This window comes from Pleurodeles waltl, chromosome 2_2 (genome assembly GCF_031143425.1).
Source record: "Pleurodeles waltl isolate 20211129_DDA chromosome 2_2, aPleWal1.hap1.20221129, whole genome shotgun sequence".
Classification (NCBI taxonomy): Eukaryota; Metazoa; Chordata; class Amphibia; order Caudata; family Salamandridae; genus Pleurodeles; species Pleurodeles waltl.
In genome coordinates, this window is record NC_090439.1 from 509,748,457 (window position 1) to 509,760,621 (window position 12,165).

The 12,165-nt window shown below is 44.6% G+C and overlaps 1 protein-coding gene across 1 annotated transcript in view; it reads right to left on the reverse strand.

Annotated features, from left to right (window-relative positions):
- NPC1 (NPC intracellular cholesterol transporter 1) overlaps positions 1-12,165 on the reverse strand; it is a 313,228-nt gene that overhangs the window by 111,842 nt on the left and 189,221 nt on the right. Inside the window, exons 12-16 of the mRNA XM_069220022.1 lie at positions 10,866-11,055; positions 7,617-7,799; positions 6,703-6,817; positions 6,090-6,217; positions 5,854-5,994 (exon numbers count right to left, since the gene is read on the reverse strand). Coding sequence (XP_069076123.1) covers positions 5,854-5,994; positions 6,090-6,217; positions 6,703-6,817; positions 7,617-7,799; positions 10,866-11,055 — 757 coding nt within the window. The remainder of the gene's footprint in view (positions 1-5,853; positions 5,995-6,089; positions 6,218-6,702; positions 6,818-7,616; positions 7,800-10,865; positions 11,056-12,165) is intronic.

The window sequence follows — 12,165 nt, forward strand, 5'->3', positions numbered from 1 at the left end:
TACACTGGGTAAGTGACATTTTCAGTTCGATGGCATCTGTCGCTGTAGATACGCATGTTCTGCATAGACTAGTAAGCAGTTATTTCCCCAAAAGCGGTGGATCAGCCTGTAGGAGTGGAAGTAGTCTGAAATAATGTCCTTAATACGGCTTGACCTACTGTGGCTTGTTGTGCGGATAACACGTCTACACAGTAGTGCTTGGTGAATGTGTGAGGCGTAGACCATGTGGCTGCCTTACATATTTCTTGCATTGGGATGTTTCCTAGAAAGGCCATGGTAGCACCTTTCTTTCTGGTTGAGTGTGCCCTTGGTGTAATGGGCAGCTGTTGTTTAGCTTTAAGGTAGCAGATTTGGATGCATTTAACTATCCATCTGGCTATACCTTGTTTTGAAATTGGGTTTCCTGCGTGAGGTTTTTGAAATGCAATAAAGAGTTGTTTAGTCTTTCTGATGTTTTTTGTTCTGTCAATGTAATACATTAATGCTCTTTTGACATCTAATGTATGTAGTGCCCTTTCAGCTACGGTATCTGGCTGTGGAAAGAACACTGGAAGTTCCACTGTTTGATTTAGATGGAACGGTGAAATAACCTTTGGCAAAAATTTAGGATTGGTCCTTAGGACGACTTTATTTTTGTGTAGTTGTATAAAAGGTTCCTGTATAGTAAACGCCTGAATCTCGCTTACTCTTCTCAGGGAAGTAATGGCGATGAGAAATGCCACCTTCCAGGTTAGGAACTGTATGTCGCAGGAGTGCATGGGTTCAAAAGGTGGACCCATAAGTCTAGTTAGGACAACATTTAGGTTCCATGAAGGAACAGGTGGTGTTCTTGGTGGTATAATTCTCCTAAGGCCCTCCATGAATGCTTTAATGACTGGTATTTTATATAGGGAAGTTGAATAGGTAGTCTGCAGGTATGCAGATATTGCTGCAAGGTGAATCTTAATGGAAGAGAAAGCTAGGTTAGATTTTTGTAAGTGAAGCAAGTAACCCACTACATGTTCTGGAGTTGTGTGTAATGGTTGTATTTGATTAATATGGCAGTAGCAAACAAACCTCTTCCATTTACTTGCATAGCAGTGCCTGGTGGATGGCCTTCTTGCTTGTTTTATGACTTCCATACATTCTTGGGTAAGTTGTAAGTGCCCGAATTCTAGGATTTCAGGAGCCAGATTGCTAGATTCAGCGATGCTGGATCTGGGTGTCTGATCTTTTGGTTGTGCTGTGTCAACAGATCTGGCCTGTTGGGCAATTTGATGCAGGGTACCACTGATAGGTCTAGCAGCGTTGTGTACCAGGGTTGCCTTGCCCAAGTTGGTGCTATCAATATGAGTTTGAGTTTGCTTTGACTGAGTTTGTTTACCAGGTAAGGAAGGAGAGGGAGAGGAGGAAAAGCGTAAGCAAATATCCCTGACCAGTTCATCCATAGGGCATTGCCTTGGGATTGTTTGTGTGGGTACCTGGATGCGAAGTTTTGGCATTTTGCGTTCTCCCTTGTCGCAAACAAGTCTATCTGAGGTGTTCCCCAGAGTTTGAAATAAGTGTTCAGAATTTGGGGGTGAATTTCCCATTCGTGGACCTGTTGGTGATCTCGAGAGAGATTGTCTGCGAGTTGATTTTGTATCCCTGGTATAAACTGTGCAATTAGGCGAATTTGGTTGTGAATTGCCCAATGCCAAATTTTTTGTGCTAGCAGGCTTAACTGCGTGGAGTGCGTCCCTCCCTGCTTGTTTAGATAATACATTGTTGTCATGTTGTCTGTTTTGACGAGAATGTATTTGTGAACTATTATTGGTTGGAAAGCTTTTAGTGCTTGAAAAACTGCTAGCAGTTCTAGGTGATTGATATGCAGTTTTGTTTGATGTACGTTCCATTGTCCTTGTATGCTGTGTTGATTGAGGTGTGCTCCCCACCCTGTCATGGAAGCATCTGTTGTTATTACGTATTGTGGCACTGGGTCTTGGAAAGGCCGCCCCTTGTTTAAATTTATGTTGTTCCACCACAGAAGCGAGAGGTAAGTTTGGCGGTCTATTAACACCAGATCTAGAAGGTGACCCTGTGCTTGAGACCACTGTGATGCTAGGCATTGTTGTAAGGGCCTCATGTGCAGTCTTGCGTTTGGGACAATGGCTATGCATGATGACATCATGCCTAGGAGTTGTAATACCATCTTTGCCTGTATCTTTTGTGTTGGATACATGCGTTGTATGATGGTGTTGAAATTTTGAATTCTTTGTGGACTTGGAGTGGCTACTCCCTTTGATGTGTCTATTATGGCTCCCAGGTATTGTTGTACCTTGCGTGGCAGAATTTTGGATTTTGTGAAATTGACGGTGAACCCGAGTTTGAAGAGGGTTTGTATGATCTGATTTGTGTGATTTGAGCACTGTATGAACGAATGGGCCTTGATTAGCCAGTCGTCCAAATATGGGAACACATGTATTTGCTGCCTTCTTATGTGTGCAGCGACTACCGCTAGACATTTGGTAAAGACTCTTGGTGCGGTTGTTAATCCGAAAGGCAGTACCTTGAATTGGTAATGTATTCCTTTGAATACGAACCTTAGGTATTTCCTGTGAGATGGGTGTATTGGTATATGGAAATAAGCATCCTTGAGGTCTAAAGTTGCCATGTAGTCGTGTAGTTTTAGCAATGGCAATACTTCTTGTAGTGTGACCATGTGGAAGTGGTCTGATTTGATGAAAGTGTTCACTACTCTGAGGTCTAGGATTGGTCTCAGCGTTTTGTCCTTCTTTGGTATCAGAAAGTACAGTGAGTAAACTCCTGTGTTTATTTGTGTGTTTGGCACTAATTCGATTGCATTCTTTTGCAATAGTGCCTGCACTTCTATCTCCAGGAGATTGGAATGGTGTGTTGTTAAATTTTGTGCTTTTGGTGGTATGTTTGGAGGGAATTGTAGAAATTCTATGCAATAACCATGTTGGATAATTGCTAGAACCCAAGTGTCTGTAGTGATTTCCTCCCATGCTTTGTAATAATGACCTATTCTTCCCCCCACTGGTGTTGTGTGGAGGGGGTGAGTGACATGTGAGTCATTGTTTAGTAGTAGGGGTTTTGGGGCTTTGAAATCTCCCTCTATTTCTAGGGAATTGCCCTCCTCTATATTGTCCCCGAAAACCTCCTCTATACTGTCCCTGGTAAGTGGACGGTGTTGCTTGTGAGGTGCTGGCTTGTGTGCTTTGACCCCGAAACCCCCCTCGAAAGGGCGTTTTACGGAATGTGCTGTAATTCCCTCTGCTCTGCGGGGAGTAGAGTGCGCCCATGGCTTTGGCAGTGTCCGTATCTTTTTTGAGTTTCTCAATCGCTGTGTCCACTTCTGGACCGAACAGTTCTTTTTCATTAAAAGGCATATTGAGAACTGCTTGTTGAATCTCTGGTTTAAATCCAGACGTTCGGAGCCATGCATGCCGTCTGATAGTTACAGATGTATTAATTGTCCGTGCAGCTGTATCTGCAGCGTCCATGGAGGAACGTATCTGGTTGTTGGAGATGGTCTGTCCCTCCTCAACCACTTGTTTCGCCCTATTTTGGAAGTCCTTGGGCAGATGTTCAATGAGATGTTGCATCTCGTCCCAGTGGGCTCTGTCATAGCGCGCAAGTAGTGCCTGGGAGTTCGCGATGCGCCACTGGTTTGCAGCTTGTGCTGCGACTCTTTTACCAGCTGCATCGAACTTGCGGCTTTCTTTATCTGGGGGTGGTGCATCTCCAGATGTGTGAGAGTTGGCCCTTTTCCTAGCTGCTCCTACAACAACAGAGTCTGGTGGCAGCTGTGTAGTGATGAAAACCGGGTCCGTAGGAGGCGGCTTATACTTCTTTTCCACCCGTGGTGTGATTGCCCTACTTTTGACCGGCTCCTTAAATATGTCTTTTGCGTGCCGGAGCATACCAGGGAGCATAGGCAGGCTTTGGTAGGAGCTGTGGGTGGAGGAGAGTGTGTTGAACAAGAAATCATCCTCGACCTGTTCTGAGTGGAGGCTTACGTTATGAAATTGTGCTGCTCTAGCCACCACCTGAGAGTACGCGGTGCGGTCTTCTGGTGGAGATGGCTTTGTAGGGTAGGCCTCCGGGCTGTTATCTGACACTGGGGCGTCGTATAGGTCCCATGCGTCCTGATCTTGGTCACCCTGGCTCATGGTGGTGTGAGCTGGGGAGTGAGATGGAGTTTGTGCTGGTGAAACGTTAATCACGGGCGGAGGAGAGGGTGGTGGTGTAATTCTTTTAACCACTTTTGGTTGTGGTGCTTGTTCCGTCTGGAACTCCAACCTTCTCTTTCTCCTAATGGGGGGAAGGGTGCTTATTTTTCCTGTCCCCTGCTGAATGAAGATACGCTTTTGCGTATGGTCCACATCAGTTGCTTGTAGCTCTTCCTCAAACCTATGCTTTTGCATTTGGGAGGTTAGCGAGTGCTCTTCTGTATAAGAGCCTGAAGCTGGGTCGCTTGCAGTTTGTTTCGGCGTTGAAACTTTGTCTGCGTGTTTTTTCGGCTCCGAGGTGACTTTTTTCCTTTTCGGGGCCGAAACCTCTCGGCGTCGATCTGTTTCGGTGCCGCTGTCTCGGCGTCGAGCCGTGTCCACACCGGTATCTCGGTGTCGAGGCTTGTCTCCAGCACTTTCTCGGTCCCGAGAAGGCTGCGTGCCGGTGTCTCGACCGGAGTCGGACGATCTCGGCACTGTTTTGGCCTTTTTCGGTGCCGACGGTCGGTCACCGAATTTATGGGTCGAGCCATGGCCTGGTGGCAGTGGCGTCCCCTGGGCCTTGTAAATGTTTCTCTGTGTGTTTTTCGACGTCTTACTCACGGTTTGTGTATCGTCGAATCCTTCGGAGTCTGAGTCTTGGATCGAGAAGGTACCTTCTTCTTCCTGTTCCTCGAACTCCCGTTGGGCTGTCGGTGCGGACGCCATTTGAAGTCTTCTGGCTCGACGGTCTCGGAGTGTTTTTCGGGACCGGAACGCACGACAGGCCTCGCAGGTGTCTTCGCTGTGCTCAGGTGACAGGCACAGGTTGCAGACCAAGTGTTGGTCTGTGTAGGGGTATTTATTGTGGCATTTGGGGCAGAAACGAAACGGGGTCCGTTCCATCGGCGTTCTTCAGCACGCGGTCGGGCCGACCAGGCCCCGACGGAGGATCGAAAAACTACCCCGAAGGGCACCGGAGCTCTTCGATCTTCGATGCGGTGTGGAATCTAAGTACGCCGATCCCGAACGCAACAATACCGACGAAAATCTTCCGAAATTAGCTAATTTTCCGTTCCGAAACTCGGAGCGACAGGAACACGTCCGAACCCGATGGCGGAAAAAAAACAATCGAAGATGGAGTCGACGCCCATGCGCAATGGAGACAAAAGGAGGAGTCACTCGGTCCCGTGACTCGAAAGACTTCTTCGAAGAAAAACAACTTGTAACACTCCGGCCCAACACCAGATGGCGAGCTATTGCAGAACATGCGTATCTACAGCGACAGATGCCATCGAACATATGTATTCACTTCACCGGCTAGCAAGAGACTTGAAAATTGTCACAGCCACTTAGGCAAACACGTTGATGAAGTTAGCCAGATTTGTAGTGAAAATTCAAAGCAGATGAACGATGGAACCAGATCCTTATCCAAAAAACAGGGTGCCAGTGCGCATAAGGACAAATTAGGTCCCCAGCTTCCAGTAATGACTCAGGCGGGGGTCCCCGGTTTCCCATGATGATTCAGTGGGGGTCCCTGGGTTCCATTAATGTTAAAGTGGGGGTCCACAGAAATCAAAAGGTTAGGAACCACTGTCCTAGACTAAAGCATTTTTATTCTTTTCAAGCTTAAACACAGATGGCCCTTCGGAGAACTTACCACAATTGGCCGCATCCAGTCCTTTAGCAGAAGAGGTGCGTACAGTTTTTTGAAGAACAAAAACAGACAGTTCTCAGACTTTGCTCCACCACTGGACTCATCACATCCTTTGACACAACAAAGAATATCTAGTCGACTTTTCTGCAAGAAACCACAACAAAAGTAAAGCATTGGACAATTGCTTCAAAAGGAACATTTCATCAACATCAGTCTTCTTCATGATTTGCTTGACTCGCCTCATGACGCCTGACATCCATTCCCAGCAGGCTCACAAAGCAGGTAATCTGAAGAAGGAAATCAATGAACACAGCCATGCCAGCGAAGAGTGAAAACGTGCGGACAGCAGGCATAGTCGATAAGGCCCCTGAAGTAGAAGGGAAAGAAGGCAGAGTGTGACCACTGCAATAAATACTCTGTAGCCAAGCTCGCCACAATTTAATGAGAATAGCTAAATAAGTGAAAATATGTCCAAGGATACAACAGACAGAACAAAAAGGCTTCTAGATACCAAGCTCTTAATTCCCTCAAAATGACAGTCAACAAGGTTTGGGGGAATCGCAAGCCCTTGGTAAACTGCATTATACCCACTCAAAAGCTGGGCATGTGTCCAGGAGAAACATGGCGCAGTGCCCATCAATACTCAACTGTGACTTGTCACAGGTTACAGTGAGATCCTGAATTCTAAATGTTTTGCACTCCACCACTGTATGTGTTTACAAGGTTTCATTGTAATATGCTTACGTGCATGTTGAGAACATCAGTGCACTGTAATCTATTTACTGCAGCACGCTGGCATTGAAAAGTGACAAATATGCACCCACATGTTGCTTAAGAGTAAGTAACACTTACCCAAGAAAAACGCAATGGTCTCAGAGAACGAGGATAAGAAAATGCTGGGTGCAACCTCTCCTAAAACACGGCCGATCTGCTGATCGAGGCTTTCTCCCAGAGGACGTTCATCTCTCTAGAAAAGCGTTAAGAAATCTGTTACTAATCAAATTAGGTTTTCTACTGGACACAACACTTGCTCAGGGTTTTCACACAATTAACAACAGCGAGAGAGAGAGAGCACTGCGAGGGACGTTGGTGGTGGGTTAGAAAGAAGCAGTCAGGGACGATACTGTGTGTGGAGGAGCAAGGGATACAGGAAGGGACAGAGGACCCTATGCTAACGTGTGCAGACTTGAGGGAGATGCTCGGGAGAAGGCAAAGTCAATGCAGAGATTGACATAGATGTGTAAGTACAGATCTGAAGAGCGAGTGGAGAGTGGTCTCCTGGCTCTTGCGTTTGTGATTTGGCTACTTGTTGGTACATCACAGTGAACCTGACACCCTGCGTTAATAGGTGACCAGGGAACGAAATGTATGCAGCTTCTAAGTGTGAGAGCAAGCAACAATGACAATAGAGGTGACCTATCAATAAAAGACTGGTATGCTTGAGAAATGTCATGGGTGAAAAAGTGAGCAATGAAATGCAGTACATTTCTTTAAAGAATGCCAGTACTTCTCAAACCAAGTAATTTAAAATATACTTTTCGAAGACATACCATAGCTTAAAGCATTTTATTTGTAATGCTATATCTTTCATAATAAAGCAATACCGTCCAATTAGCCAATTTTCCCGGCACTAGTCAGAAGAGACATGTTATTCCATGACATGTCTGGAAATCCTATACCTGCACCTCGTATTAAAGTACAGCAGCACATAATCACACGTTTATAGGTAAATACAGACAATGCCAGGGGAAATAATCATACTTTACCTGCAGTGTCTGCACGATGATGAAGATGTTGTCTACCCCAACTGCTAGCACCAAGAAAGGTATGACTTCGATAACAATCAGAGATAGTGGGATTCCAGCATAGCTGAAGATGCCCAACGAACAGGCCACAGAGCTCAAAACAATCACGATACCAGCGATGCCCAGGGAGATCTTGGAATCCACCTGGCCAAAGAGAGAAACAAAGTCCCTCTATCAAAGACCAATTTATTTGTTGTATCTGGCTATGAGAAATCACAAATTGGGTCTGAAAAGATTATTCAAATTAGCAACTGAAGGAAAGAGGATGGGCTCTTCTCGACAGGTCCTTTTCTTCACAACACTCGCCGAGTCACTCTCAAGGTAAGACAACATCTTGGTTCAAGAAGGACTGTTTACGCCTTCACTTATATGTCGAAATTCTAGCACATACCTGGTGTCCTTAGTAAACACAACAATTGTTATAAGGTAGGTAAAAATACTTTATCAGTGAGATTCGTTTTTTTTGGGAGATGTCACAGAAAAGATTGAATTTGCTGCTATATTAATTAATTTAACCATTGTAAACTGGAGGCAAGACACCAATGCAGCTCTGAAAGCCGCTATAAAGTCCCATTTTGTTTTAATTCATTAAAGATTAAAGACAGAGCAATTAAAGAGCACATGACTACATTTTTTAGGTCAATTAAGGCTTTGTTGCCTTCCCCCATTCAGCAGTTAAAAAGTGGAAGGACTCAGAGGGAATGTAAGGATCGGTACAATGTGTGAACTGCAAGCTGTCTCCGAGTATCCCCTTCACTCAGGTCGTATAGCTAAATATATTTAAAAGCAAGTGAAACTGCATAGTTATTTGCAGTCTGGCTGTGCAAAACTTCAGCATCACATCGGGCCTGATTACGACTTCGGCGGAGAGGGTTAAACCATCCCAAATGTGACGGATATCCCGCCCGCCGAATTACGAGTCCATTATATCTTATGGAACTCGTAATAGGGCGGGCGGGATATCCGTCACATTTGGGACGGATTAAGCCCCTCCGCCGAAATCGTAATTAGACCCATAATGTTCTTTCTAACCGGTATAGTTCAACTGTGTTTTCTCGTGTGCACTTGTTCACCTTAGACCTCTTGGCTCAAAGTGACCTTCAAGAGGCATCCGCCATGCTTGAAAACGGCTAGTTTGAATACAACTTTGGCAAAAAAACACCATATTCAGAGCTTTAGGAACAGTAATAGTGTAAGTCCCTCCCACCCAGAAAGTTCAGCCACTGAACTTTATAAGTCCATCAATAGTGTGGAGTGGTCAGTGCCCACACAGGTGAGGACAGTGTGCATGAAGCTGAATACCACTGAAAAAACGTTTTCGAATATTTCGGGGACCGAGTGTTACCTCGGTTAACACTCAATGCATCCTACAGGGATGAGGGCGTGGCCTTCATAAATACCCAATCAACAGAGAATGGGACGGGTTGTGAGGAGTCCTAGCATGCACCGGAAACAATGACCTAATGCCCCCTTGAAAGAAAGGCGGCACCACCTCATCAGTACCTCCCCTAAACACCTGCGACTAGTCACTCTTGGCCACAGCTGAGACTACAATTAAATAAAGCCCCAAGACAGATCCCACGGCTGTGTAGTTAGGCCCCCATCACTGCATCCATACACCAACTGATATGACGCAGTATTCGTTCGCAACCAATACCTGCTGCCCCAGGAATAGTGACTACATTCATCAGGTCATCACAGAAGTCCTGACTCTCCTCATAAGTTAGTCATCTGGGAATTGTTCTAGTTTCTCGTTGCCCTTCTAGTTACCCACTTTGATAACAGACATACTGTTCCTGGTATCCTCTCACAGGTTTTGGTACTGTTTTCGTAACTGACTTGTAAGTGCTGCTATCTCGCTGTCAGGAATCTGCTCCCTTTTTTTTTTTATTACAGTAACTGTCTACCCAACACAGGTAGGTGGCAGAATGCATTACTGCACAATGCAAGTGGATGTGAACGGTACATCTCATGTTTAAAAAACGATTAAAACATTAGAGAAAAAAACACCTTAAATGCACCCTTAGGTGAGAGTAGAAGAACTGAAAAAAATGAAGCTAGAATAAGAATAACGACATATATAATTATATTTGGTACTGGTTCGGGCCAGAATAATGAGTCATCAAGCCACGATAATTGTTTCCACTATTCAGCTACATTTTTTATATTGACACAGGAATAAAAGTTCTTCTCGCACAATATCAAAATGGTTATTAATCTCATTTGCATAATATATATACTCAAATTTCTTTGCATGGCATGTCATTTTAGGTTTCCAGAATCCATTTGCGAAATTCAATGCTACAAAACACATTCCTTTCACACCCAGAGAGGGAACAATCAATGGTGAGGGGCGACAATAAAGAGCAGAATAAGCGTAAAAGAACAAGTACACTTAAATCACACCTATGAACTATTCCTTGCTTTGTAAAATACGAAAAAGCGTTTACCCTAAGTTACTTTCACCCACCACCTTGGTACAAACAAGCCACTAACATTAGGGATAAAAATTCACAAAACGTTTTACAAAATAGTAAAAAGCAAGAAATCGACTCCCTGCAAGGCCCCTTCTATTCTTCTCATTTTGATGTCATTTGCAAAAATCCCATGGAGGACTCATGGATCTCTGCGAATGGTGCAGATTACCATGAGTAGTTCTACTTCATAACTCCCTCCTGCAGATTCTTCGTTATGAAGCTATCAACGTGACAAAGTACAGGGAAAATGTGAAATGTGAGCAAAGGAAGTATATTCCCTGTAGAGAACCCCTTTCTCTGTGCCTGCACTAAATTTGGGGGTATCGTCTTCTCTTTCCCATCTTGGATTAACATTCACTTCTTTTTCAATGGTGGTTCTGCGTAGGTCAAGAGAGAAACCTCTCATAGAAACAAACGTCCAAATTATGGGGTAGCATAAAAGTTTGCAGAGTCAACATCCTATTACTCCTCTTACCCTGCAGAAGTACTTTCATAAAGAAAATGTCACCAGGCCTGAAGAGCTTTCTGTATCATGGAGTGGATTCACATTCCTAAAACATGCAAATTCAGATTCGGTGAATCAAGATTTGTATTCTGCATGCACAATTCTAACTTTTGAAGGGCTCAAGTGACACAAGAGCATCATTACTCCTGCATTTTGTGTACCTCTGTCCTTAGAAGTTAGCGCTGTACTCTGGAAGTAGACGGACAGACTTTTATACAATACACTTACCAGAAGCCTGGCACAGCTTCTAATGTTTCCTAAAGCCAACGATATGTAGAGAAACATGACAGCATAACTGATGCCAACTGTGAAAAGGTCGCTGTTGCTTTCACGATTTAGCTCGTCTTCGATGCTTCGCTCAGAAGAGAAGGCAATGCTCAAATTGCTGTTATTGTAGTTTTTCAAAAAACTGATGAATCTGAGGAGTAAAGCAGAAAATAGGTTTACGAGCGGGAAAAAGGGTACTCATAACCTAGAATTTTCAACTTTTGTACATAGTTATGACAAAAACATGTACTGTAGTAGTGTGTCCCAGGTAACAATCAAACTATAGTGTTTTTGCTTCCTCAGCAATTGTGTACTTGTCAAACATGTCCTAAGCTCATGGAGACTGAAAGTGTTCCGCTTTTGTTGTCAGGCCGTACACAGATGGTAGGGAACACCAAAAATTAGTAATACACTGTTCCAACCATGTAAAACAGGAAATAGTGACCGGGGTCCTAAATTCTAGGAGCAAGAGGCCTCACACACCCGTAGGGTGTCATGCTTCATCATAGGCACTGCTCCTCGTCAGACCGGCGCTGCAATGTCTGACGGGCACCACCCCTAATGGGGGGGCTCTTTGCCGGAGATCTTTTTATGTGGTGGTGCCGTGACCCCAAAGGTGAATAAAGTGTCGACGGAGATCAGAGAAGAATGTGGTTTAAAATTGACTCTCAAAACCGCCACTGAGAGAGTAGATTTTATTAGACCAGATGGACGGTCAGGGCCAAGGTTAAAAAACAAAGTCAGAAGAGTGAATAAAGAAATTAAGATCAGTCACTCTTATAGTGGAATTTTTTTTAATTTTATATCTCAAAGAGAGGAGTCTGGGAAATCTCCAAAGTCTAACCTCTCATGGGTCAACATGTTTCGCATCCTGGTGGTCCAAACGGATCCAGTGATGCTGCATCAGGACCTTATGTAGCTATGTGTATCTCCTGAATAATAAGGGCCACATATAATTCCAAACAAGGTATATAGGTTACTATAGGCCAGCAATTAGCTGGGGAGAGTAACAGTCACTTACATGAATATGGAACCAATAGTTCCTAACTCGTGCCCGTCCTAAACTTGAAGACGAACATCCTAGGAATACACAGACCAATGGTCCAGCGCTAAATGACGTTTTTTGCAGCTGCTCTGGCCGGGCGGTAACCTACCCCGGTCTGTGGTTCCCGAAGGTGAAACCATGCCAACCTTCTCGCGGCCTCCCTGTCTTTCACAATATCCAGAGGCACACCTCCTTACTCAGACACCTGCATTCAGT